The following is a 23,507-nucleotide window of genomic DNA, read 5'->3' on the forward strand; positions in this document are numbered from 1 at the left end:
TCACCTGATTGAGCTTTGCCTGCATCCGATCATCTCTTGCATTCAGCACTTGCTCATTTTCAGCCAGCTGTTCATTGCTAGGATTTTTTTTAAAAAAGCCTGGCTAATTGCATGCAAAAATTATACACAGAACTGTATTAAAAAATACATACATTATATGCATAATATGCATTAAAGGTCAAACTCTGTGCAGTACTCCATTTCTGTGGCATAATTTTTATAAGTATTAATACATCCATTTTTTATACTGTTATATGGATTTTGTATGAATCTGTTTATGTGCCCTTCACTTTAGAACCTGGGGTGTAAATGCATATACATTGGTTTTTTAACAACTTATTTCTCGAACATCTTGGGTCCTGAACGCCGCAAACCTGGCAGTGAGTGTTCTGGTTTGTGAACTATTTTTGGAAGCTGAAAGTCCCACGGGTCTTCCATGGCTTCCGATTGGCTGCAGGAAGCTCCTTCAGCCAATCTGAAGCCGCGGTTTGGTTTTCGAACATTTTGGAAGTCGAACGGACTTCCAGAATGGATTCCGTTCAACTTCCAAAGTACGACTGTATGTATCTATTAGTATTATTAAACTGCGATTCACCCTGAGGTCGCATGGCGCCTCACAGCAATTTAAAACACAATGTTAAAACTCCTTCAAAATGAATTAAAAGAACAAGAGTAGTCTGGGTCCTAATACAGCTGCAGATTCCTTCCTTGCAGGGGATTGGACTAGATAGTCCTCAGACTCCCTTCCAACTCTCTGATTCTATGATTCTATAGTATATATGCTGAAAGGAACAGTTTGGGTTTTGTATGCAGCTGAGGAGAAAGGTTGCTAGCAGTTGCAAGTTCACTGGTAGAGAAAGAGGAGTGCGGGGGGAGCGCACCGCCTCCAGCAGCGTGATCCCAGTGGGGTGCCATTGTGGCTGCCCCCCCGCCCGCACTGGGCACCACACCCCTGCAGGTGGTGTGCCCCGCCCCCGGGACCTGCGCCAGCCCCGTCCCCGCCTGCTCTCCGCCCCCCTCCGGTGCCGGAGCATGAAGCTCCGCCACTGTGCAAGTGGTTTGCATTCAGACCCTTGGAGTTTCTTTAAGCCTGCTTCCCACCTACTCAATCTGTATATTTGTGCAACAACATTTTCTTTGGTATATTTGTACAACATGTGCTACAAATGCACTGCAAATATTCACTATCCTCCCTCCTTTCACATACCCCTAGCCAGTGTGGTGTAGTGGTTAAGAGTGGTAGACTCGTAATGTGGGGAACCGGGTTCGCGTCTCCGCTCCTCCACATGCAGCTGCTGGGTGACCTTGGGCTAGTCCCACTTCTCTGAAGTCTCTCAGCCTCACTCACCTTACAGAGTGTTTGTTGTGGGGGAGGAAGGGAAAAGAGATTGTGAGCCGCTTTGAGACTCCTTAGGGCAGTGATAAAGCGGGATATCAAATCCAAACTCTTCTTCTTCCTCCTCTTCTTCTCTCTCCCTAACTCCCTCTCTCCCCCAATCTGTCTCCCCCTCTCTCTCACACACACATGGGTGCCTGCAGAAATTTGGGGCTGGGGGGTTCTGAAGGGGGGGGGGAAAGATAGAAAAGGTGGAGCAGGCTAACTTCCACTGAAAAGAATTTTGCGTCATATCTCGGGTTCTAAAAATGCTAGAAATTCCCTCTCTCTTTTTAAAGGGAAATATAGGAATTGAGGGGCTATGGTTCACCCTGTGGCCATCAAAGAAGGGGCTGGGTTGGGAGTTCCTGTGCTATCCTTCCTACTTCTATTCCTCACAGTGAAGCAGATTCTCAACAGATGCCTAGGACTTTCAGCCACTTAGGAATGCAGTGAGTGTGAGAGATTATTTCCCAGTGATAAGGCTGCTCTCCCCCAATTTACCCGTGAGAGATCAGTGACTTGTACCTGCTAACTGATTTAAGCTTGTCCCATGTCGAGAAAGGTCTGAGCAGTTTTTAGTGTGCCCCACTGCTTCCCCCAGGTGTTACTGGGAAATTGGAAGGGGTGTGTGTGAGAGAGCTCCCCCCCCATGAGCCTTGCCTTTCCACACTACGAGGCAAAGACAAATAGACTCCGCTGCACGTTACCAAATGTAGCAATTCACTGATAAATGTACCTATGTACTGGACACGGGTGGCGCCGTGGGTTAAACCACAGAGCCTAGGGCTTGCCGATCAGAAGGTCGGCGGTTCGAATCCCGTGACGATCAGAAGGTCGGTGGTTCGAATCGGGGTGAGCTCCCATTGCTCGGTCCCAGCTCCTGCCCACCTAGCAATTCGAAAGCATGTCAAAATGCAAATACAGTAGATAAATAGGTACTGCTCCAGCGGGAAGGTAAATGGCGTTTCCGTGTGCTGCTCTGGTTCGCCAGAAGCGGCTTAGTCATGCTGGCCACATGACCCGGAAGTTGTACGCCGGCTCCCTCGGCCGAGATGAACGCCACAACCCCAGAGTCGTTCACAACTGGACCTAATGATCAGGGGTCCCTTTACCTTTACCTTTACTGGCTCAATGGGAAAACTTTAGAAATTCATAAGAAATCACTTGTCGCCTCAATCTTCTCAGTTCCAATGGCATTTAGGACCCAGGGAAGTGAGGTACAAGAGGAGAGGTTAGTGAGCCCACCATAATCCCCGAGATCAGGGTGATATCCTGCCCAAGAGTGTCAGACTTGACTCAGGGACCATGCTTTCCTTTGTAAATGCTTTCCTTTGTGCTGTGATGGAGTAAGTGTGAAAGACTATATTTGAGTGACAGGGGCATGTCTGGATCTCAGGTTCTACCTGAGACCACACATTTTTCTGTGACATATCTATGATATCTTGATGATGCATCCTGAGATATATTATGGGAAACTTTGGAAAACTTTGAAATACAGATGTAAATATTGTTTGGGGCTTCTAGCTGCTTTGTCTTTGTGCTAGTGGGGAGCCTTGTTGCAACAATAAAGATCAGGCCTACAGGTTACTCTTTTGCTTCTATCTCCTGGGTGAAGTCTCTTGCTTATGACCCCCAACCTGAACCTATGGGACCCAAGGTTAGGCCATTGTGGGGTGCTCCGAGTTCTCCCTTAGACACAGGAAACCTGCTGAATTGGAGCAAACATCGACCTGCAGAAAACCCGATGGATATTTGCTCCAATTCAGCAGTAAAGAGTGGGTTTTCCCCAGGGTGTGTGTGAATGTGGACAAGCCCAAGGCTTATGTACAGGCTTATGTACAGGCGATATACTCAAGGCTGTATACAACCCTGTGCTAGCCATAAAGGTATTGCTGCAAGTTAAATGAAGGGTTTCGGCCAAGAAGGTTACGAGCTCAGGACTTTACACTGATATTGTTTTAAAGTGCTCCTCACATCCCCTCTGAGTTTGCTCGAACATGACCTTCTGTATAGCTCTTTCCTCCTCTTGTCTTCAAGTAGCTTTGGCCAAACCTTCCTCGATGCATTGTGATTCTAGACAGAGAACACTTTACAGAGAGGTTCTGTATTGGGCCCAGTCTTATTCAACATCTTTATCAATGACTTGGATGATGGGCTTGAGGGCATCCTGAGCAAGTTTGCAGACAACACCAAATTGGGAGCGGTGGCTAACACCCCAGAGGACAGGATCACACTTCAAAATGACCTTAACAGATTAGACAACTGGGCCAAAGCAAACAAGATGTATTTTAACAAGGAGAAATGTAAGGTACTACACTTGGGCAGAAAAAATGAAAGGCACAAATACAGGATGGGTGACACCTGGCTTGAGAGCAGTACATGTGAAAAGGATCTAGGAGTCTTGGTAGACCACAAACTTGACATGAGTCAGCAGTGTGATGCAGCAGCTAAAAAAGCCAATGCAATTCTGGGCTGCATCAATAGGAGTATAGCATCTAGATCAAGGGAAGTAATAGTACCACTGTATTCTGCTCTGGTCAGACCTCACCTGGAGTACTGTGTCCAGTTCTGGGCACCACAGTTCAAGAAGGATACTGACAAGCTGGAACGTGTCCAGAAGAGGGCAACCAAAATGGTCAAAAGCCTAGAAACGATGCCTTATGAAGAACGGCTTAGGGAGCTGGGTATGTTTAGCCTGGAGAAGAGAAGGTTAAGGGGTGATATGATAGCCATGTTCAAATATATGAAAGGATGTCATATGGAGGAGGGAGAAAGATTGTTTTCTGCTGCTCCAGAGAAGCGGACACGGAGCAATGGATTCAAACTACAAGAAAGAAGATTCCACCTAAACATTAGGAAGAACTTCCTGACAGTAAGAGCTGTTCGGCAGTGGAATTTGCTACCAAGGAGTGTGGTGGAGTCTCCTTCTTTGGAGGTCTTTAAGCAGAGGCTTGACAGGCATATGTCAAGAATGCTTTGATGGTGCTTCCTGCTTGGCAGGGGGTTGGACTGGATGACCCTTGTGGTCTCTTCCAACTCTATGATTCTATGATTCTAGGTGCTTGTGGAGAACATGGCAAGAAGCAGACAGTCCTGCTTCACCTCTCCTCTATGATCTAGGAGGACTAGGACTGGGGGACATGTGGGTGGGTGACTAGGACAGCAAAGGTAAATATCAGCCTCCTTCTCCCATGATGACTAGCAAGCTGCTGTCAGCTCTACATAGAGTGACTATCGCACACAAGTCATATAGTTGTTCATTTCCTTGATTTCGGGCGTTCCACAGGTCTGGTGCCACTACTGAGAAGGCCCTCTGCCTGGTTCCCTGTAGCTTCAATTCTTGCAATGACGGAATCACCAGAAGACCCTTGGAGCTGGACCTCAGTGTCTGGGCGGAACGATGGGGGTGGGTACACTCCTTCAGGTATAATAATGACCAGGATATGCCAATAATTAGACAGTGCAGTATTGTTACATTTATTAATTAAAATCTTCCACAGACAAATACCATATATATAAATTTGAATAAATACATCCTGGCTAGATTGTACATTCCGGAACACCTCCATTTGGGATTCGTAGCCAGTGGTGTTGTTAAGATGAGAGGCAGGGGCTTAACAGAACAGAGCTCAAACTTGTCATACACACACAGAAAAATAAAGTAGAGGTAGCTAGGTTGGCCCATTAGAAACTTCCAAAAATTCATCTTGGGGCAATACTTTTTATTAGAACAATAACAATATCACAAAATAGTATGGAGTATGCAAGCTTTCAAGTGCTCCATCACTCTTCACCAGATGGTTAAAAAATGCAAAGGAACTTGGAGGGAAAAAAATAAATAAATTATATAAATATATATTTGGCTGGTGGTATTCCAGGTTTCAAGGTCTGCATCTTCTAGAAAATAAGTGCCACATTTTTAACCAGTGCTTTTCTTCTAGAAAAAAGAGGGGCTGGTACTGCATGCCCTTGAGTACCCCCAGAAAAAAGTAGAGTATGGGAGTTAACTGGCTAGGATTAGCCAGTATACTTCCTGTGCCCGAGCAAGGATTTTAAACCAGGTTTCCCAAGTTCTCCATTTGAGCTCTGCTAATTCTCAGGTCATCAGCTCAGTGCTTCCACATTCCTGCCCATATTCTTTATTTTTGCTGAACAATATTCTCAGCTCTGAGATCAAGTGAGCTCAGTTGGCTGCACAAGGTAGAAACAAAACAGGCAAATAATCCCTATAGATTTCACTGGGTTCCTTTCTAGAGTCATTTTGGAACTAAATGTTTCAGTGATTGCACTTCTGCCCCTTGGAGGAGTCCTTAGATGCTTGGGAAGAAAGCTTTGGGAGCGGACCAAATTCTGCAAAGCTGCTCCGGAGAAGCTTATCGCTGTAAGTGGCTGTGGGTGAAGCTCCTTTCCTTCACCACCGATTCCGAAAACTCTGGATGAAACTGTGGGTTCGGTAAACTGGGAGGGTTTGAGTGCTATAGCTCTCTGTCCTTAGGGAGTAGCAAATCTACAGAGCAGAAACAACAAGAAACAAAGATACATCACATGAGTAAGAGGTAAAGCAGAAACCGCATCTGTAGCTATTAAAACAACGACTTCTATCATTAGGACAGAAGAAGAGTCCTGCTGGATCAGGCCAATGGCCCATTGTGGTCTAGCACCCTGTTGCCTGCTCTCAACCAATCACACACAGAAGAAGAAGAGTTTGGATTAGATATCCCGCTTTATCACTACCCGAAGGAGTCTCAAAGTGGCTAACATTCTCCTTTCCCTTCCTCCCCCACAACAAACACTCTGTGAGGTGAGTGAGGCTGAGGGACTTCAGAGAAGTGTGACTAACCCAAGATCACCCAGCAGCTGCATGTGGAGGAGCGGGGAATCGAACCCGGTTCACCAGATTACGAGTCCACCACTCTTAACCACTACACCACACTGGCTCTCTAAACTTCTAAAAACTTCTAAAAACACACTTCTACTCTCCATTCCGGTGTTTGCTGTTGCTGAGTGACTTTCTCATACTGTCCAGCATTTCTCCAATGGAAATAGAGATGTCCTATTCCATACCCTCCAACATTTCTCCCATGAAGACAGGGATGCCCTGCCATAACCTCTAACATTTCTCCCATGAAAATAGGGACATCCTAAGGAAAAGCGGGACATTCCGGGGTCAAATCAGAAACTGGGATGGCTTCTGTACATCCGGAACTGTCCCTGGAAAAGAGGGATACTTGGAGGGTCTGCTTTCTTGCGCCACCCATGTTCCTTACCAAGAAGCCGAGGAAAACTACGAGAACGGTTCCCAACACAGTGGATACACTGATCAGAATGATGGCCCAAGTGGGGAGGCCTTCATCCCGTTTGGGGTTTTCTGCAGAGAAAAAAAAAAGGGTTATGAGTCATGCATTAACAGAACTATAATAATAATAAAAACATTTTATTTATACCCAGCCCTCCCCAGTCAAAACCAGGCTCACGGCGGCTGACACCAGTAAAATTACAGTAAGACATAACAGAAAGAAAAACAATTAATTAAAATACGGGTTAAAATACAGTTTAAATTTATTTATTTTTAAAATGCAGCCTCATTTTAAAGTAGCCCAAATCAAAACCATAAGGGAGGAAAACATAGGGGTCAGACTGAGTCCAGCCGAAACGCCAGGCAGAACAGCTCCGTCTTGCAGGCCCTGCAGAAAGATGTCAAATCCCACAGGGCCCTGGTCTCCTGTGAGAGAGCGTTCCACCAAGTTGGGGCCACTACTGAAAAGGCCCTGGCCCAAGTTGAGACCAATCTAACCACCTTATGGCTTGGGATCTAAAAAATGTTGTTATTTGTGGACCTTAAGGTCCTCCGCGGGGCATACCAGAAGAGGCGGTCCCGTAGGTATGAGGGTCAATGGCCATGGGTGGCCAACAAGTTATTGGAAAGCCACAGTTTCCCATCCCTGGTGTTGACTGCACTGTGCATTTAAAGCACATTTGATGCACAATAAAAGCAGGTGGCTTTTAGTTCATATCCTTAGGATGTTTCTCCTCATGCCCATCCAAAATTTGGGTTGCTGCAATTGCCACCCGTCAGGTTCTACTAGCGCCTTCTGGAGCAACCGAGGGCAAGTCTTTCAAATATTTGAAGACCACTATCACGCTTCTCTTCAGTTTTTCTCTCAACCAAGCTACACAAACCTAGTCCTTCCTGCTGTTAAGAGGTAATGCCTTTCACAGCCTGTGGCATTTCAGGGTGCCAGTGGGGGCTTCTATATTTGGACTTCCAGTGGAAAAAGCATATCCCTGCATGTAGGAAAATAATAGGCCAGGAAAACACCCAGGTCAAAGCCTTCTTCACATAATATTCTTGTTTGCACAGAGATTTATGTCTAATATGGGGACCTTAAGTGCTGTGTTGTAATACCAATAAATAAACCTACCTGTGGTAGCATTTGATGGCGAATCTGTGGTGCCAGAAACCATTGTAACATTGGCACTGGGGGTGGGGACTGTTGTGCCGGGAGTGGAGCTTGCAGTGCCTCCTGAAGCTGAGGTGCCCGTTCCAGGGGCTGCTGGGTCTGGAGTGGCAGTGCCAGAGGTTGCTGAAGATTTGGCAGTGGCAGTGCCAGAGGTTTCTGGAGGCGATGTGGCTGTGCCAGAGGTTGCTGAAGATGAGATGCCCGTGCCAGAGGTTTCTGGAGGCGATGTGGCTGCGCCAGAGGTTGCTGAAGTGCCCGTGCCAGAGGTTTCTGGAGGCGATGTGGCTGTGCCAGAGGTTGCTGAAGATGAGGTGCCCGTGCCAGAGGTTTCTGGAGGCGATGTGGCTGCGCCAGAGGTTGCTGAAGATGAGGTGCCCATGCCAGAGGTTTCTGGAGGCGATGTGGCTGCGCCAGAGGTTGCTGAAGATGAGGTGCCCGTGCCAGAGGTTTCTGGAGGCGATGTGGCTGCGCCAGAGGTTGCTGAAGATGAGGTGCCCGTGCCAGAGGTTTCTGGAGGCGATGTGGCTGCGCCAGAGGTTGCTGAAGATGAGGTGCCCGTGCCAGAGGTTTCTGGAGGCGATGTGGCTGCGCCAGAGGTTGCTGAAGATGAGGTGCCCGTGCCAGAGGTTTCTGGAGGCGATGTGGCTGTGCCAGAGGTTGCTGAAGATGAGGTGCCCGTGCCAGAGGTTTCTGGAGGCGATGTGGCTGCGGCAGAGGTTGCTGAAGATGAGGTGCCCGTGCCAGAGGTTTCTGGAGGCGATGTGGCTGCGCCAGAGGTTGCTGAAGATGAGGTGCCCGTGCCAGAGGTTTCTGGAGGGGATGTGGCTGCGCCAGAGGTTGCTGAAGATGAGGTGCCCGTGCCAGAGGTTTCTGGAGGCGATGTGGCTGCGCCAGAGGTTGCTGAAGATGAGGTGCCCGTGCCAGAGGTTTCTGGAGGCGATGTGGCTGTGCCAGAGGTTGCTGAAGATGAGGTGCCCGTGCCAGAGGTTTCTGGAGGCGATGTGTCTGTGCCACAGGTTGCTGAAGATGAGGTGCCCGTGCAAGAGGTTTCTGTAGGCGATGTGGCTGTGCCAGAGGTTGCTGAAGATGAGGTGCCCATGCCAGAGGTTTCTGGAGGCGATGTGGCTGAGCCAGAGGTTTCTGGAGGCGATGTGGCTGAGCCAGAGGTTTCTGTTGGTGATGTGGCTGCGCCAGAGGTTTCTGTAGGCAATGTGGCTGCGCCAGAGGTTTCTGGAGGGGATGTGGCTGCGCCAGAGGATTCTGGAGGCGATGTGGCTGCACCAGAGGTTTCTGTAGGCGATGTGGCTGTGCCAGAGGTTGCTGAAGATGAGGTGCCCATGCCAGAGGTTTCTGGAGGGGATGTGGCTGCGCCAGAGGATTCTGGAGGCGATGTGGCTGCGCCAGAGGATTCTGGAGGCGATGTGGCTGCGCCAGAGGATTCTGGAGGCGATGTGGCTGAGCCAGAGATTTCTGGAGGCGATGTGGCTGCGCCAGAGGTTGCTGGGGCTGGAGTGGTTTCTCCAGAGGCAGCATCTATAAAATATGATTAAACTATATTAAAATGTTTTAGAGTCATAATTCTAGTCCTGTTGAGAAGTATGGCTATGTGAGTGCCAAACTGAGTGTTGGGGTTGGGTGGGTGGGTTGTGCACATCTCTGCCAAATCTCTATCCTTCTTTTTAGTTCCTTCTTTGCTGACAAAAGGGAGTACCTTGCACACTTAGGATATAAGCAGAACCTCTTTTTTCCTGGATGAGTACTGTATACTTTTGACTATTTTTATATTTCATAATAACTCATAACTCATGTGTTCTCGAAGCTACCAACATGAGTTTGACCAAACTGCGGGAGGCAGTGGAAGACAGGAGTGCCTGGCATGCTCTGGTCCATGGGGTCACAAAGAGTCGGACACGACTAAACGACTAAACAACAGCAACTCAGAACTGTTCTCTTTTCGGCATTTTGCATTAGCAATGGCAAGGGGAACGTCTCCTTGACTAGGGAAGAACTCTCCACTTTGAGACAATTCCTGCCCCGCCGGTTCTGCATTTGCACATAGAATATCACAGAATCACAAGGGAAGGGAACTGCAAGAGTCATTTAGTCCAACCCCCTGCAGTACAGGAATCTTTTGCCCAAGGTGGGGCTTGAACCCACAACCCTGAGATTAAGAGTCTCATGCTCTGCCGATTAAGCTACCCTGCCAGAACATAGACTCACATTGTTTTATACTGCCCAGTGAGCATGCAGAACCTCCTGCAAAAGAACCCATGCAAATGGGCCCATCCCACAGTGTATCAAAATATCATGCATCTCCCTTTACATGACACCTCTGTATTGCAGGAATTTTATACGTCAGGAAAATTCCTGGCATGCCCTGGTTTTCAGGTGTAAAAAGTGGCGTCAGGAGCAGCTGAGTTCCGAGACCCGACTGTCGTGCAAATGGTACAAAATGTAGTGGTTTTAGCTGCTGGCCGACAGCCGAAAAGTGACACTAGAGTAGAACATGGATAAAGATCCTGCTCGCTTTCCTTAATGGTTTAAAGTCCTTCCGACAAAAATGGCCACTATGTCTTCATCGCACGTCAGCATGCCAGACAATGGCCTGATCCTAGCAAGGTGTCCCTGGCTTGGAAGTAAACCAGACCGGGCCGCTAACCGTATTTTTCCATGTATAAGACTATATTTCCCCTCTATTTTTTCAAGTTTAAAATTGGGGATCGTCTAGTGCAAATGGGGTATTTCTTTATTGGAGTCCCAAAAAATAGGGGTTGTGTTATACACACTGTGTGTGTGTGTGTGTGTGTGTGTGTGTGTGTGTGTGTTATACATGGTAATTTCCAGGCTGGAATTGAGGGAGTTTATCCAGACAAGGCAAGATTGCTGCCATTGTGGGCTAAGCGAGATGAGGATTGCTTTTGGAAAGCAGCTTAATTTTCCAAATGGATCGTTGAAATATGGTTACTGCCAGAAAGGTTGGTTAGGCATTAAATTGGATGGGGGAAATAAAGGGCCGACATTTTTATGTCAACAAAATGCTGGGCGAAAAGGGGGGGGGGGAAACCCACTTTCACAAGCAGTACAATTCCCACGTTGAACACTGATCTGGAAGCATCCTAACAAATTCCTTATGGCAAGAGCTTTTGGGGGTTATAGTCGGGGTGCAAACTTCAATAAAAAAATGGGGGGTGGCAGGTAAGCCACATAACCAATCACACCATTTGAATGGCGCTTCCCATCAACACTGAGGGATCCTGGCCCCCTCAAATTTTTTATTGGGGAGGGGAAAAGGGACTTTGGCCCCGAGGAGTTGACTCCTATGGTTACAGTAAACTTGCTCTTGTTTTGAGTGAGATTTTTTAAATCCGTAAGTCAGTCTGAAGAACTCCTTGGGGTTACAAAGCAGGATCCTAAATAAATATTATTATTCTTTAAAACACACACACCATTTTGCATACGGGAAGGGTTATATACGGTGCCCGTAAGTACCCCCCCCCCCAAATACACATAATAGAAATTCAGGTTATTTTCAGCTGCTCCTCCAGCTTCTCATATTTCAAAAGAAAGCATATTTGCTCCATCAGGGCTAGAAACATTTTAAAAAACCACATTTTTGTTCGGGAAACTGGTGGTTTCTGCAGGACATTCCGGGATCAAATCAGAAACCGGAACAGCTTCTATAAATCTGGAACTGTCCCTGGAAAATAGGGACACTTGGAGGGTCTGCTATGTACCCCAACCTCCCACTAATTCTCCCTCGCTAGTAGTACCCTCCTCATTTGCCATAGGAGAGAAGCAGGGAGCTGCAAGTTTCGTGCCTCCCTTGCAAGGTCTGTTTTCCAACCCACCTCTATTTCCAGGTAGGATTCAACTGCACAGTGGCAAATTCAGATCGTGCAATTATAGTTGATTGGGAGGTCTTGCATAATATGTCCGGTTCTCGAGAAGAACCTGATGTTTGCAATAAGAAAAGTGATGGGGGAAATGCGCTACAAAGTGTGGACTAATGATTGCTTTGATTCAAATTCATCTAAGCTCCCTTGCAAACAAATCAGAATGAATGCCGAACAAAACAGCTTGTCTGGAAGCTCCGTGGAACCTGGGAATCTAGCACGAAGAAGATCTAGAGGCAAAAAAATAAAATAAAATCCTTACCTGACAAGTTAAGGCACAACAGCAAAATAATCCACAAGGAACGTTTGGATAATTTCGGCAGGCGGCCCATTGCGGCTTTAGCAGTGCAAGAGTCTGGAAAAGCTCTTCCTAAAGCTGTCGCATTTATAACAGGTGGGCCAGAGTAAATGTGCCACATTTGATCGAGGTGTGGCGCACCTTATTCACCTTAATGGATGGTCTCTCCATGAAGGGCAGGGCTGAGAATGAGTCTTCGTAAGAGCTGATATGATTAATCTTGCCCTTTGTTTGTTTTGTGACGAAAATAGGAAATATTTCTCCCGACAAGAGGAGTGGAAGAGTTTGTGAATGCTTCTCTCCCCCCCCCCCCACGATGCAAAAAAAATAAATCCTCAGATGTGGTTTCTATAAAAAGGGAGCGTGCGTCAAGCGATTGTTAAGAGGGTGAACAGGAAGAAAAATCATTTCCAAATGAGCAAGAAATGACGACTCACATATCTCAATACCCCCCCCCCCTCAAAAGTGCTTACATACCAGGAGAATGGCAGGAGAGAGAGAGAAACCACTTGTTACAGAAGAGGGGGAGAGTGAGAATTTAGTGCCGGGAGAAACTGGTCAGGGGTAGGAAATCAATTTTGTTCTAAGGGTTACATTGCCAAAAATATTTTACAGGGATGCTTGCTGCCCTCCCTTGTGCAACTTGAACACACACACACACATGCAGACACATGCAGAAGACTGGTTAAAATGTCACAAGAGCAGATATAGAGGCTGCCATATGTCTAGACATAGCTGGGATCCGTTCGCCGGGCATAGCACCTGGGAAAACCCGGGCATATGGCAACCCATGTCAGTAGTGTTTGGTGTTTTTTTTTTGGGGGGGGGGGCAAATTTCCCAAAGCCAAAACAAAACTCAAAAACTTTTCACTTTTTGAAATATCGCAATCCTAAGATCATAGAATCTAGCATGAAGAAGATCTAGAGGCAAAAAAATAAAATAAAATCCTTACCTGACAAGTTAAGGCACAACAGCAAAATAATCCACAAGGAACGTTTGGATAATTTCGGCAGGCGGCCCATTGCGGCTTTAGCAGTGCAAGAGTCTGGAAAAGCTCTTAAACCACTGACCCTAGGGCTTGCTGATCAGAAGGTCGGCGGTTCGAATCCCTGCGACGGGGTGAGCTCCCGTTGCTCGGTCCCAGCTCCTGCCAACCTAGCAGTTCGAAAGCACGTCAAAATGCAAGTAGATAAATAGGAACCGCTACAGCGGGAAGGTAAACGGCGTTTCTGTGCGCTGCTCTGGTTCGCCAGAAGCGGCTTTGTCATGCTGGCCACATGACCCGGAAGCTGTACGCCGGCTCCCTCGGCCAATAATGCGATATGAGCGCGCAACCCCAGAGTCGGTCACGACTGGACCTAATGGTCAGGGGTCCCTTTACCTTTAAGATCATAGAACTGTAGAGTTGGAAGGAACCCAATGGTCACCTAGTCCAATCACCTGGAATGTAGGGATCACTGCAGATGGTAATCCTACTTCTGCCTTGAAGCCTCCAAGGAAGGAGAGTCCACCACCTTCTGAGGTAGCCTGTTCTACAGCCAAACAGCTCTTACAGTCAGACAGTTCTTCCTAATGTTTAGCTGTTATCTCCTTCTAATTTGAATCCATTGGTTTGGGTCCTACTCACCAGAGCAGCAGAAAACAAACTTGCTCTGTCTTCCACGTGACAACCCTCCAGATATTTGAAGATGGCTTTCATATCACCTCTCAGTCTTTTCTTCCCCAGCCAACTTGATTCCCAGACCCTTTATCATCTTGGTCATCTTCGTCTGCATGCATTCCAGCTTGTCAATATCCTTCTTTAAATTATGGCACCCAGAACTTGGCACAGCACTCCAGGTGTGGTCTGACCAAGGCAGAACAGAGCAGTACCATTGCAGACCCTCCAAGTGTCCCTATTTCCCCGGGACATCCCTGATTTAAAGAAGCCATCCTGGTTTCTGATTTGATCCTGAAATGTCCCACTTTTCCTTAGGATGTTCCTATTTTCACTGGAGAAATGTTGGAGGGTATGGAGTTATCCGACCCCCGTGCTGTCTGAAGGCAATCCTGTATAGGGAAGCTTTTTTTGATGTTTAATGTTGTATTATGTTTTTATATATGTTAGAAGGTGCCCAGAGTGGCTGGGGCAACCCAGTTAGATGTGTGGTGTATAAACAGTAGAATTATCATTATGGAATGGGACATCCCTATTTTCATCGGAGAAATGTTGGAGGGTATGCTCTTGAGAGTCCCATGGACTGCAAGAAGATCAAACCTATCCATTCTGAAGGGAATCAGCCCTGAGTGCTCACTGGAAGGACAGATCCTGAAGCTGAGGCTCCAATACTTTGGCCACCTCATGAGAAGAGAAGACTCCCTGGAAAAGACCCTGATGTTGGGAAAGATTGAGGGCACTAGGAGAAGGGGACGACAGAGGATGAGATGGTTGGACAGTGTTCTCGAAGCTACGAACATGAGTTTGACCAAACTGCGGGAGGCAGTGGAAGACAGGAGTGCCTGGCGTGCTCTGGTCCATGGGGTCACGAAGAGTCAGACATGACTAAACAACTAAACAACAATGCTATTGCTTCCCTTGATCTGGACACTCCACTTCTGCCTATATTCTGAATGTATTGAACATTTCACATTTCCCTCTTCTTATTTAACTGCTTTATGTTTAGAATTTGTGCGTTGACTTTATGTAGCTTTTCCTAAAAAAATAAAATAAAATAAAGCACCTGGAAAAATAAGTTGAAAACATGGACTCATGAGAATGCAGGATATTATTGATGGAAATAGGCCAATTGCGAGCACTTTCTGTATCAGGTGGATTGATGAAATGCAGGCGTGACCAGGACATTTTGCTCTATGAGATGTCATAGGATATGTTCCCATCTTCCCAATCAAGCTGGCCCTGTTATTTTTGGCTCCTGTGGAATGGCAAAGGTCTCCATCTTGGCTCCCTGCAATGGCTGGCCAGGTTATACTATAACCTGAGTCAGCCAATCCTTCAAGCATCTGTCTCCAGGACTAAGACTATAATAACAGTAGTAGTATTAGTAGTATTAGTAGTAGTAGTAGTGATAATGGTAATGACAACAGCAATAATAACAAAAAATTTGAAGCGGACCATTTGCTGCCCGGTCATGACACCCAAAATCAGTCGCCTGAGGCAGCCTCACTTTGCCTCTTAGATGCAAAACGTTTAGGTATAATTTGCTATAATTTTTGGAGGATTTGTTGTGGCTGAAACTGCCCTTTCCAAACAGAACTGCTTCTTTGAAGTTTGGGAGCATTTATTCTCAAGGTTTCCGGAGGTGATAATAACTGAGACGTATGCTAAGTTATTTCAGAGCCAACAAGGAGAGATGTTGAGTTGCAATCTCTGCCTTTCCTTTTAACTCTGGAAAATAATTAACACTAATTGGGCAGTTGAGGAAAAAACCTAGGGCAGGCACCCCCAAACATCTGGCCCTCCAGATGTTTTGGACTACAATTCCCATCTTCCCTGACTACTGGTCCTGTCAGCTAGGGATCATGGGAGTTGTAGGCCAAAACATCTGGAGGGCTGCTGTTTGGGGATGCCTGACTTGGGGTAACCATTCCCCTTCAGGAAGGGTGAAATGAGGGCTTCCAAAAGTTGTTACCCCTACCTTTTGAAGGCCTTGGAAATGCCAAGTTATCTCACCTCATTTTGTACATCCAGTGCTTTTTTTAAAAAAGGAAAAAAGGGTGCTGGGACTCACCATGAAGGAACTTCTAAAAGATTTTTTTGGGGGGAGTGCGGGTACTACGTATCCTTGAATACCCCCAGAAAAAACCCCACCGTGTATACATCAAGAAGATAATATGAGAGCAGAATATGAGACCAGAAACTTCTTCCCAGAGAGCTAATGGGAGTTAAACACAGATAGAATTTGGAGCCAGAATGGTGGTGAATTTACTTGAAATTCTGGTTTATCAACTTCAGCGGGAGAAAGCCAGGCAGGATGTGATAATTCTTCCCCAGAAATAATATATTACCTATAGAACAATTAATCAAGCTTTCAGAAAATGTGCCAGCGGCAGAGACAAGATCCTTTGCCAAATTCTGATATTGTTTCTTTGTTGGAACAGGAAACTAAAGATGAGTTTTTGGCAGTGATTCAGATGACTAGGGAATATCCACCTTTGTGGAATGAAGCACTGTGAGTGAACCCGGGTCACCAAAGGTAAACATGGATCCAACATGCACAGATGGGCGACGACACAAACCCACAGATTCAAAAATGGTTTATTGAACACAGACGTGTGAGTTGGGCAGCAGGGCAAGGAGGTCAGGGGACCCGACTCTGTTGCTCCTTTCCTTGACATAAAGAAACCTCAAACTCTCAATAAATAAATTTAAACTCCAAATGAGGACACATGGATGACGAGGGAGTCAAATGGGTCTAATGGAAGATAAGGAGACAGCAGAGAAGCTGAATGAATGATTTGCATCTGTCTTCCCAATGGAAGCTATAAGGCAGACCCCAGTGTTTGAGCTAACCTCTGCAGAAGAGGAATCTGAGGAGCTGAGACAGATGGTGGCGATGAGAGATGAATGGAGAAAATAAAAACTTGACAAGGTCCAGGCGGCATCCGAACAAGCGTAATGAAAGAACTCAGCTGTGAAATTGATGATCTTCTAACAAAAATATACAACTTGTTCCTCAGATCAGGAGTGGAAAGAAGACATTGTAACACCAATTTTTAAGAAGGGGTCAAGAGAGGATCCTGAAAATTACAAGCCCGTTAGCTTAACATCTGTCCTGGGGAAACGGATGGAAAGTATTGTTAAGGATGGAATATCCAAGCATATAGAAGATAAAGCCTTGCTGAAGAACAACCAGCATGGCTTCTGCAAGGGCAAGTCATAGAATACAGTGGAACCTCGGGTCGTGGACGTAATCCATGATGGAGGCATGTCCGCAACCCGCAGCGTTCGTATCCTGCAGCGCTGCATCTGTGCATGCGTGTGACGCGATTTGGCACTTCTGCGCATGTGTGAAGCGTGATTTAGCGCTTCTGCGCATGCGCAAACGGTGAAACCCGGAAGTAACCCTTTCTGGTACTTCTGGGTTTCCTGCGGTACACAACCTGCAAACGCGTAACCCGAAGCGCCTGTAACCCGAGGTACCACTGTAATAGAATCATATAATCTTAGAGTTGGAAGGGTACACCAAGGGTCATCTAGTCCAACCCCCTTCAATGCCGGAACTTCAGCTAAAGCATCCATGACAGATGGCCATCCAACCTCTGTTTAAAAGCCTCCAAGGAAGGAGAGTCTACCACCTCTTGTGGGAGTCTGTTCCACTGCTGTCAGATTTTTTTTTTTTGAATGTTTAGTCAGAATCTCCTTTCTTGCAACTTGAAGCCATTAGTTTCAGTCCTACCTTTCCAGAGCAAGAGAAAACAAGAAAGCATGTGGCAGTCCTTAAGATATTTGAAGTAATACCGGTAATAATAATTTATTATTTATACCCCACCCATCTGGCTGGGTTTCCCCAGCCACTCTGGGCGGCTTCCAACAAAAGGATTATCTCCTCTCAGTCTGCTCTTTTCTAGGCTAAACATTCCCAGCTCCTTCAAGTGTTCCTCATAAGAGTTACTTTCCAGACCCTTAATCATCTCGGTTGTCCTCCTCTGCACACGTTCCAGCTTGTCCACATCCTTCTTAAATTGTGGTGCCCAGAATTGGACACAGTATTTCCAAGTGTAGTCTGACTAAGGCAGAATAGAGTGGTACTATTACTTCCCTTGATCTGGACACTATACTTCTGTTGTTGCATCCTAGAATAGCATTAGCTTTTTTTGCTGCTGCATCACACTGTTGACTCCTGTTAAGCCTGTGGTCCACCAAGACACCTAGATCAGATTTTATGGTTCTAAGGCAGGCATCCCCAAACTGCGGCCCTCCAGATGTTTTGGCCTACAACTCCCATGATCCCTAGCTAATAGGACCAGTGGTCACGGATGATGGGAACTGTACTCCAAAACATCTGGAGGGCCGAAGTTTGGGGATGCCTGTTCTAAGGGATTTTTTTAAAAAACAATTTTGCGTTGTATTTCTTGTAGAGACTATTGTAGTTAAGTGGTATATAAATCGTTCAATTAAATAAATACATTGGGGGGGGGAGAGGTGGGGGAAACAATGCCCATATTCCATGTTTCATGGGAAAAGTACAAACTAGTGTGTAAGTTTTTGAGTTCTCCAGGATTCTGCTTTGTTTCTCTTTATTCCTGCTGTCAAGGAATCTCTGCATTTTTGCTACAGATAGCACACCCTCCAACATTCTTCCTATTCAACAACAACAACAACAACAGTTTTATTATTTATACCCTGCCCACCTAACTTGGTTGCCCCCACTACTCTGGGAAGCTTCCAACATATCTAAAAACATAATAAAACATTTTTTTAAAAAACCTCTCTATACAGGGCTGACTTCAGGTGTCTTTTAAATGTTGTATAGTTACTTATCTCCTTGGCTTGGGGGGGGGGGTCGCACAACTCCATACCCTCCAACATATCTCCCATGAAGGAAAAGCCATGGGATGCGGGTGGCGCTGTGGGTTAAACCACAGAGCCCAGGGCTTGCCGATCAAATGGTCGGCGGTTCGAATCCCCGCAACGGAGTGAGCTCCCGTTGCTCAGTCCCAGCTCCTGCCAACCTAGCAGTTCGAAAGCACGTCAAAAGTGCAAGTAGATAAATAGGTACCACTACAGCGGGAAGGTAAATGGCATTTCCGTGTGCTCAGGGCCGGTGCGTCCATTTAGGTGAACTAGGCAACTGCCTAGAGCGCGTAAATGGAGGGGGCGCTGGGCAGCCTGCCCCGCAAAACCCCCGCGCCACCGCCGCCCTCCCACAGCGTGCATTCACGCTCCTCCCGCCTATGGAGGGTGTGCTGTGAGCTCCTCAGCAGCGGCTGCAGCGAGCGAGTGAGCGGTGGCTGCGGCAGTGCCCGTATCTGAAGCCTTCAGCTATGGGCGCTGCTGCTGCTGCTGCCGCCGCCACTCACTTGCTGCAGCCGCCGCTGAGGAGCTCACAGCACGCCCTCCATAGGCGGGAGGAGCGCAAGCCAAAAGAAGAGCTCAGTGCCCTCCCGCCTATGGAGGGGATGCTGTGAGCTCCTCAGCATGTGCCAGGGGCGCCAAAAGGTGTTTTGCCTAGGGCACAAAAAGCCCTAGCACCAGCCCTGCGTGTGCTGCTCTGGTTCGCCAGAAGCGGCTTTGTCATGCTGGCCACATGACCTGGAAGCTGTACGCCGGCTCCCTCGGCCAATAACGCGAGATGAGCACCGCAACCCCAGAGTCGGTCACGACTGGACCTAATAGTCAGGGGTCTCTTTACCTTTAAGGAAAAGCCACACATTCTGGGATCAAATCAGAAACTCGGATGGCTTCTGTAAATCCGGGACTGTCCCTGGGATATGGGGGTCTGAGTTAGAGGCAAGCCTAAGTCACAGATGGATTTAGAATGCTGGACTTTGGCCTGACCCCACAATGCTCTTTTTATGTTTTTATGTTCTTCACAACCATTACGTTCATCCTTCCCAGAAGCCTAAAGCCTTTGTAGCACCCAAGAGAGCCTCATTTGAATGTCTGCTGCTTCCTCTCACATTCCAACTCAAGACCGTGACTTCAGCGTCATTCAACTCCTTTCACGCCCTCCCACACATTACCAAATTGTTTGAAAGCTTGCACAATATTGCATTGACATTTTGGTTGGTTTGAGAAAGGTACGGGCTGAAGGTGGATTTTGGAATGCTCTTTGTGGTTGCTTCTTGTCATCGTTGCCGTTACCTGGGCAGCCGGCTAGGACGTCATCCAACTTCAAAATGGTGGCTGGGAGATGGAGAAGAGAATGTTAACTATTTAAATATGGAGCCGAAGGAGCCAGCCCTATGGGTCCATGGAGGGTCTAACTTTCCAAGAAAGGGGGTGCAGATCTTGAGGGGGTTGGAGGATGCAGAGAGGGTTTTGAGACAAGTTGCTGAGGTGTACTCTCGTCTGATGATTTAGTACTAGTTATGTTTGATGACAGCTCCTTTTCTCAGTAATTATGTGTGTTTTTAAGCACCTGACTCTGCCATTTCTATTACTTTGGAACAGAATTAACACTTACTCAATAGCGAAAGTACAATGTACAAACAAAGACTCTGTTGGCTGATGGGTACCTGCCACCTTCCAGACACTGTGTGGTTCCAGTAACATTACCTTATCTACAGGGCCGGCCCTACGTATAGGCTGGGTGGCGCAGGGCACCATGGCGCCGGCCTGCCAGGAGGGCGCCGCGAGCTGCGCCCGCCCGCTGGCCGGCGGTCCGCCGGTCCACCATGCAGCTGCGCGCTGCGCCTACCCGCCCACCGCGCTGGTAAACGGGGCGGGAGGGCGCCGGAGAGATCGCGCTGTGCCTGCCCGCCCGCCCACTGCGCAGCACGCTGCACCCACCCGCCCACTGCGCTGGGAAACGGGGCGGGAGGGCGCCAGAGAGATCGGGCTGTGCCTGCCTGCCCGCCCGCCCGCTGCGCCCGCCCGCCCGCCCGCTGCGCCCACCCGCCCGCTGCGCTGGGAAACGGGGCGGGAGGGCGCCGGAGAGATCGCGCTGTGCCTGCCCGCTCGCCCACTGCGCTGGGAAACGGGGCGGGAGGGCGCCGGAGAGATCCGGCGCACCACGGTGAGAGGGGCGCTTAAGACGGCCCTGCTTATCTACCGACTTCAGTAGCTGTCAGACACTCCAAATGCCATCTGAAAGGAATGATGCAGTTTTCATTTTTGCCTTGGGGTGGCTATTATGAGATATGGGTGGGTGGGTATGTACCAGTCAATATAACTGTATGCAGGGTGGATAAAAATAAATGATTTTTTTTAAAAAAATCAGATTTTTTTTCATTTAAATCAGATATTTTTATTTATTCAAATTGGATTTTTTAAAATTTAAATTGGGCTTTTTTTAATTAAATGCTTTTGGAGGAAAAATCTTTCTAAAGATAATTTTTTATTTAAGTTACATTATAGTCCAAAGACTATTCATCAAGTGTGCTATTCATCAAGTCTACTGTAAGTTTTTTAAATTGTTTAACCACATCAGTTAACAAACATGGATTCATATGCTGTAATGTTATTGTTTCAGTTAAATAAACTGTTTAAATTGTTATTAAGGAAATGATTATTTTTCTCCTTCCAATAAAGTACAGCAGAAAAGTTGTCCAAATACAAACAGTTAACTTATTAAACCTCACAACAGTTTCATAATTATCCATATGTGTATTTCTAATAGTATAACCAAATCAGTAATTTCTTTATATAACTGTAAAAACTACTCTGGATTTTTTTTATTCCAAAAATGAAACCTTCATCTGGTTGTAAATATTAAGATTATACCAGCAAGAATGAGTCTTTCTGTAAAAAAAATGATTTAAATCAAGTCCTGACTGTATGCGTATTAAAATAGTTCAAAAGAAGAATAAACATTTACTGACATTGGTGTCTGTGTGGGGAGGGCAAGAGAGGACATTCCATGCCTCCTCCCCATAATCTTGGATATATTTATTTTAATGTACACACACACACACACACACACACACACACACACACACACACACAAGCAGCTAGTCAATGAGAGGTTTAAAGTGTTCTCAAAGGCCACTCCTATGGAGACTGGCTGCCAGACTTGGACTCCTTGCATTTTTATAGAGGTGAGCAGGCAACTCAGGGGAATGCTGCTGGCTTGGATCTAGGCTGCATTCAGATGGCACTTTATTCTGTCTTTGTGACATTTCCTTACCTCTCCATTTTTACATTTCATGTGATCTTTCACATGATGTAAAAAGCCACTTCTGGAAACCTAGCTCAGTCTAGAAGAGGTTTAGCACTTATTTCCATTTCAATTGTTTCCAGAAAAAAAATCCACTTGAAACTTGGAAATTCACATGAGTTTTGCATGGAAGAAATTTGGGGCAGTTTGCTGGCATACAGTTCTTTCCCACTCTTCAGCGTGACATTGGTGGCAAATTGATCACGACACAGTGGTACCTCTACTTACGAATTTAATGCGTTCCGAACGCACATTTGTAAGTCGAAAAAATTTGTACGTCGAATCCCATAGGAATGCATTGGGAGAAAAAAATCGTAAGTAGAAGCAACCCTATCTAAAAATTCGTAAGTAGAAAAAATCCTATCTAAACCGCATCCAAGATGGCGGACGGAGCTCCATTCATAAGTAGAAACATTCGTAAGTAGAAGTACCACTGTAAGGTCTTTCAGTGTAAAAGGAACATTGGGACAGAAGCCCTATCATAGCTAGTAAAACAAACACAAGAAATTCCCTCTCTGAATGCAGTCTTAATGATACTGCTTTTGCAAATGTTCCATTTGGAAACCCTGAAAAAAAAGTTGTTGCGGTGCCTTTTTGTGACCAGGTGAGACCTTGGGGGTGATGCTGGACTTCCCCATTTTGTGAGTGGCAGGTGGGGGCAGTGGCCAAGAATTTGTTGTTGTTTAGTCGTTTAGTCGTCTCTGACTCTTCTTGACCTCATGGACCAGAGTCATTTTTTTGTGTCCGACTCTTCGTGACCCCATGGACCAGAGCACGCCAGGCACTCCTGTCTTCCACTGCCTCTCGCAGTTTGGTCAGACTCACGTTGGTAGCTTCGAGAACACTGTCCAACCATCTCGTCCTCTGTCGTCCCCTTCTCCTTGTGCCCTCAATCTTTCCCAACATCAGGGTCTTTTCCAGGGAGTCTTCTCTTCTCATGAGGTGGCCAAAGTATTGGAGCCTCAGCTTCACAACCTGGGCTGATTTCCTTCAGAATGGATAGGTTTGATCTTCTCGCAGTCCATGGCTGAGAAAGAAAGCAAAATTAAGCCAGTAGAAGAGGAACCAAAGTTGCTTGTAAGGTTCTAAGGTGATGGGTAATGAAAATCCCTTTTCTGCGAGCCAGAAACTTAGTGCTACTACTTTGAAACATTTAAGGGTGCAAGAAAGGCACAAGTGTTTTCTATACAGGGATGCTAGAGGAAGAAAGCAGAGAAGCGGAGCTGTTTCTATTTGTCTAGCTATGGCTAACCGCAACTACTCCAAAAAATGGAAGACAGTTGGTGAGTACCAGCCCCATAATGAAGATGCCACTTCAGATATTGTGCAAGTAGTGCCCATTTTGTGCGCATTGAAAGAGAGATAAAATATTCAGGTACCAGAAGGTTGTTGTTGTTTAGTTGTTTAGTTGTGTCCGACTCTTCGTGACCCCATGGACCAGAGCACGCCAGGCACTCCTGTCTTCCACTGCCTCCCGCAGTTTGGTCAAACTCATGTTTGTAGCTTCGAGAAGGTGAAGGCATACAAATATTCCAACTAGAGATACGGAGGCAGCTACCAATACAGGACAAATTGAATGGCAGCTGAAATACTGTACATACTGAAATCAAATCCTTTATCAGATGAGTGAAAGTTTGAGCTGCTCATACAATGCTGGA

The 23,507-nt window shown here is 46.6% G+C and overlaps 1 protein-coding gene across 1 annotated transcript; it reads right to left on the bottom strand.

Moving 5' to 3' along the window:
* Nucleotides 1-4,831: 4,831 nt before the first annotated feature.
* LOC118076220 (uncharacterized) lies at nucleotides 4,832-13,794 on the bottom strand. The gene is made up of 4 exons (XM_060271006.1): nucleotides 13,736-13,794; nucleotides 7,801-9,372; nucleotides 6,646-6,746; nucleotides 4,832-5,885 (listed from the first exon to the last, which is right to left on the bottom strand). The coding sequence occupies exons 1-3, from the start codon at nucleotides 13,792-13,794 to the stop codon at nucleotides 6,728-6,730; spliced, it is 1,650 nt and encodes a 549-aa protein (XP_060126989.1). The 3' UTR covers nucleotides 4,832-5,885; nucleotides 6,646-6,727.
* Nucleotides 13,795-23,507: the final 9,713 nt, after the last annotated feature.

This window comes from Zootoca vivipara, chromosome 2 (assembly GCF_965207765.1).
Source record: "Zootoca vivipara chromosome 2, rZooViv2.hap1.1, whole genome shotgun sequence".
NCBI classification, from domain to species: Eukaryota; Metazoa; Chordata; class Lepidosauria; order Squamata; family Lacertidae; genus Zootoca; species Zootoca vivipara.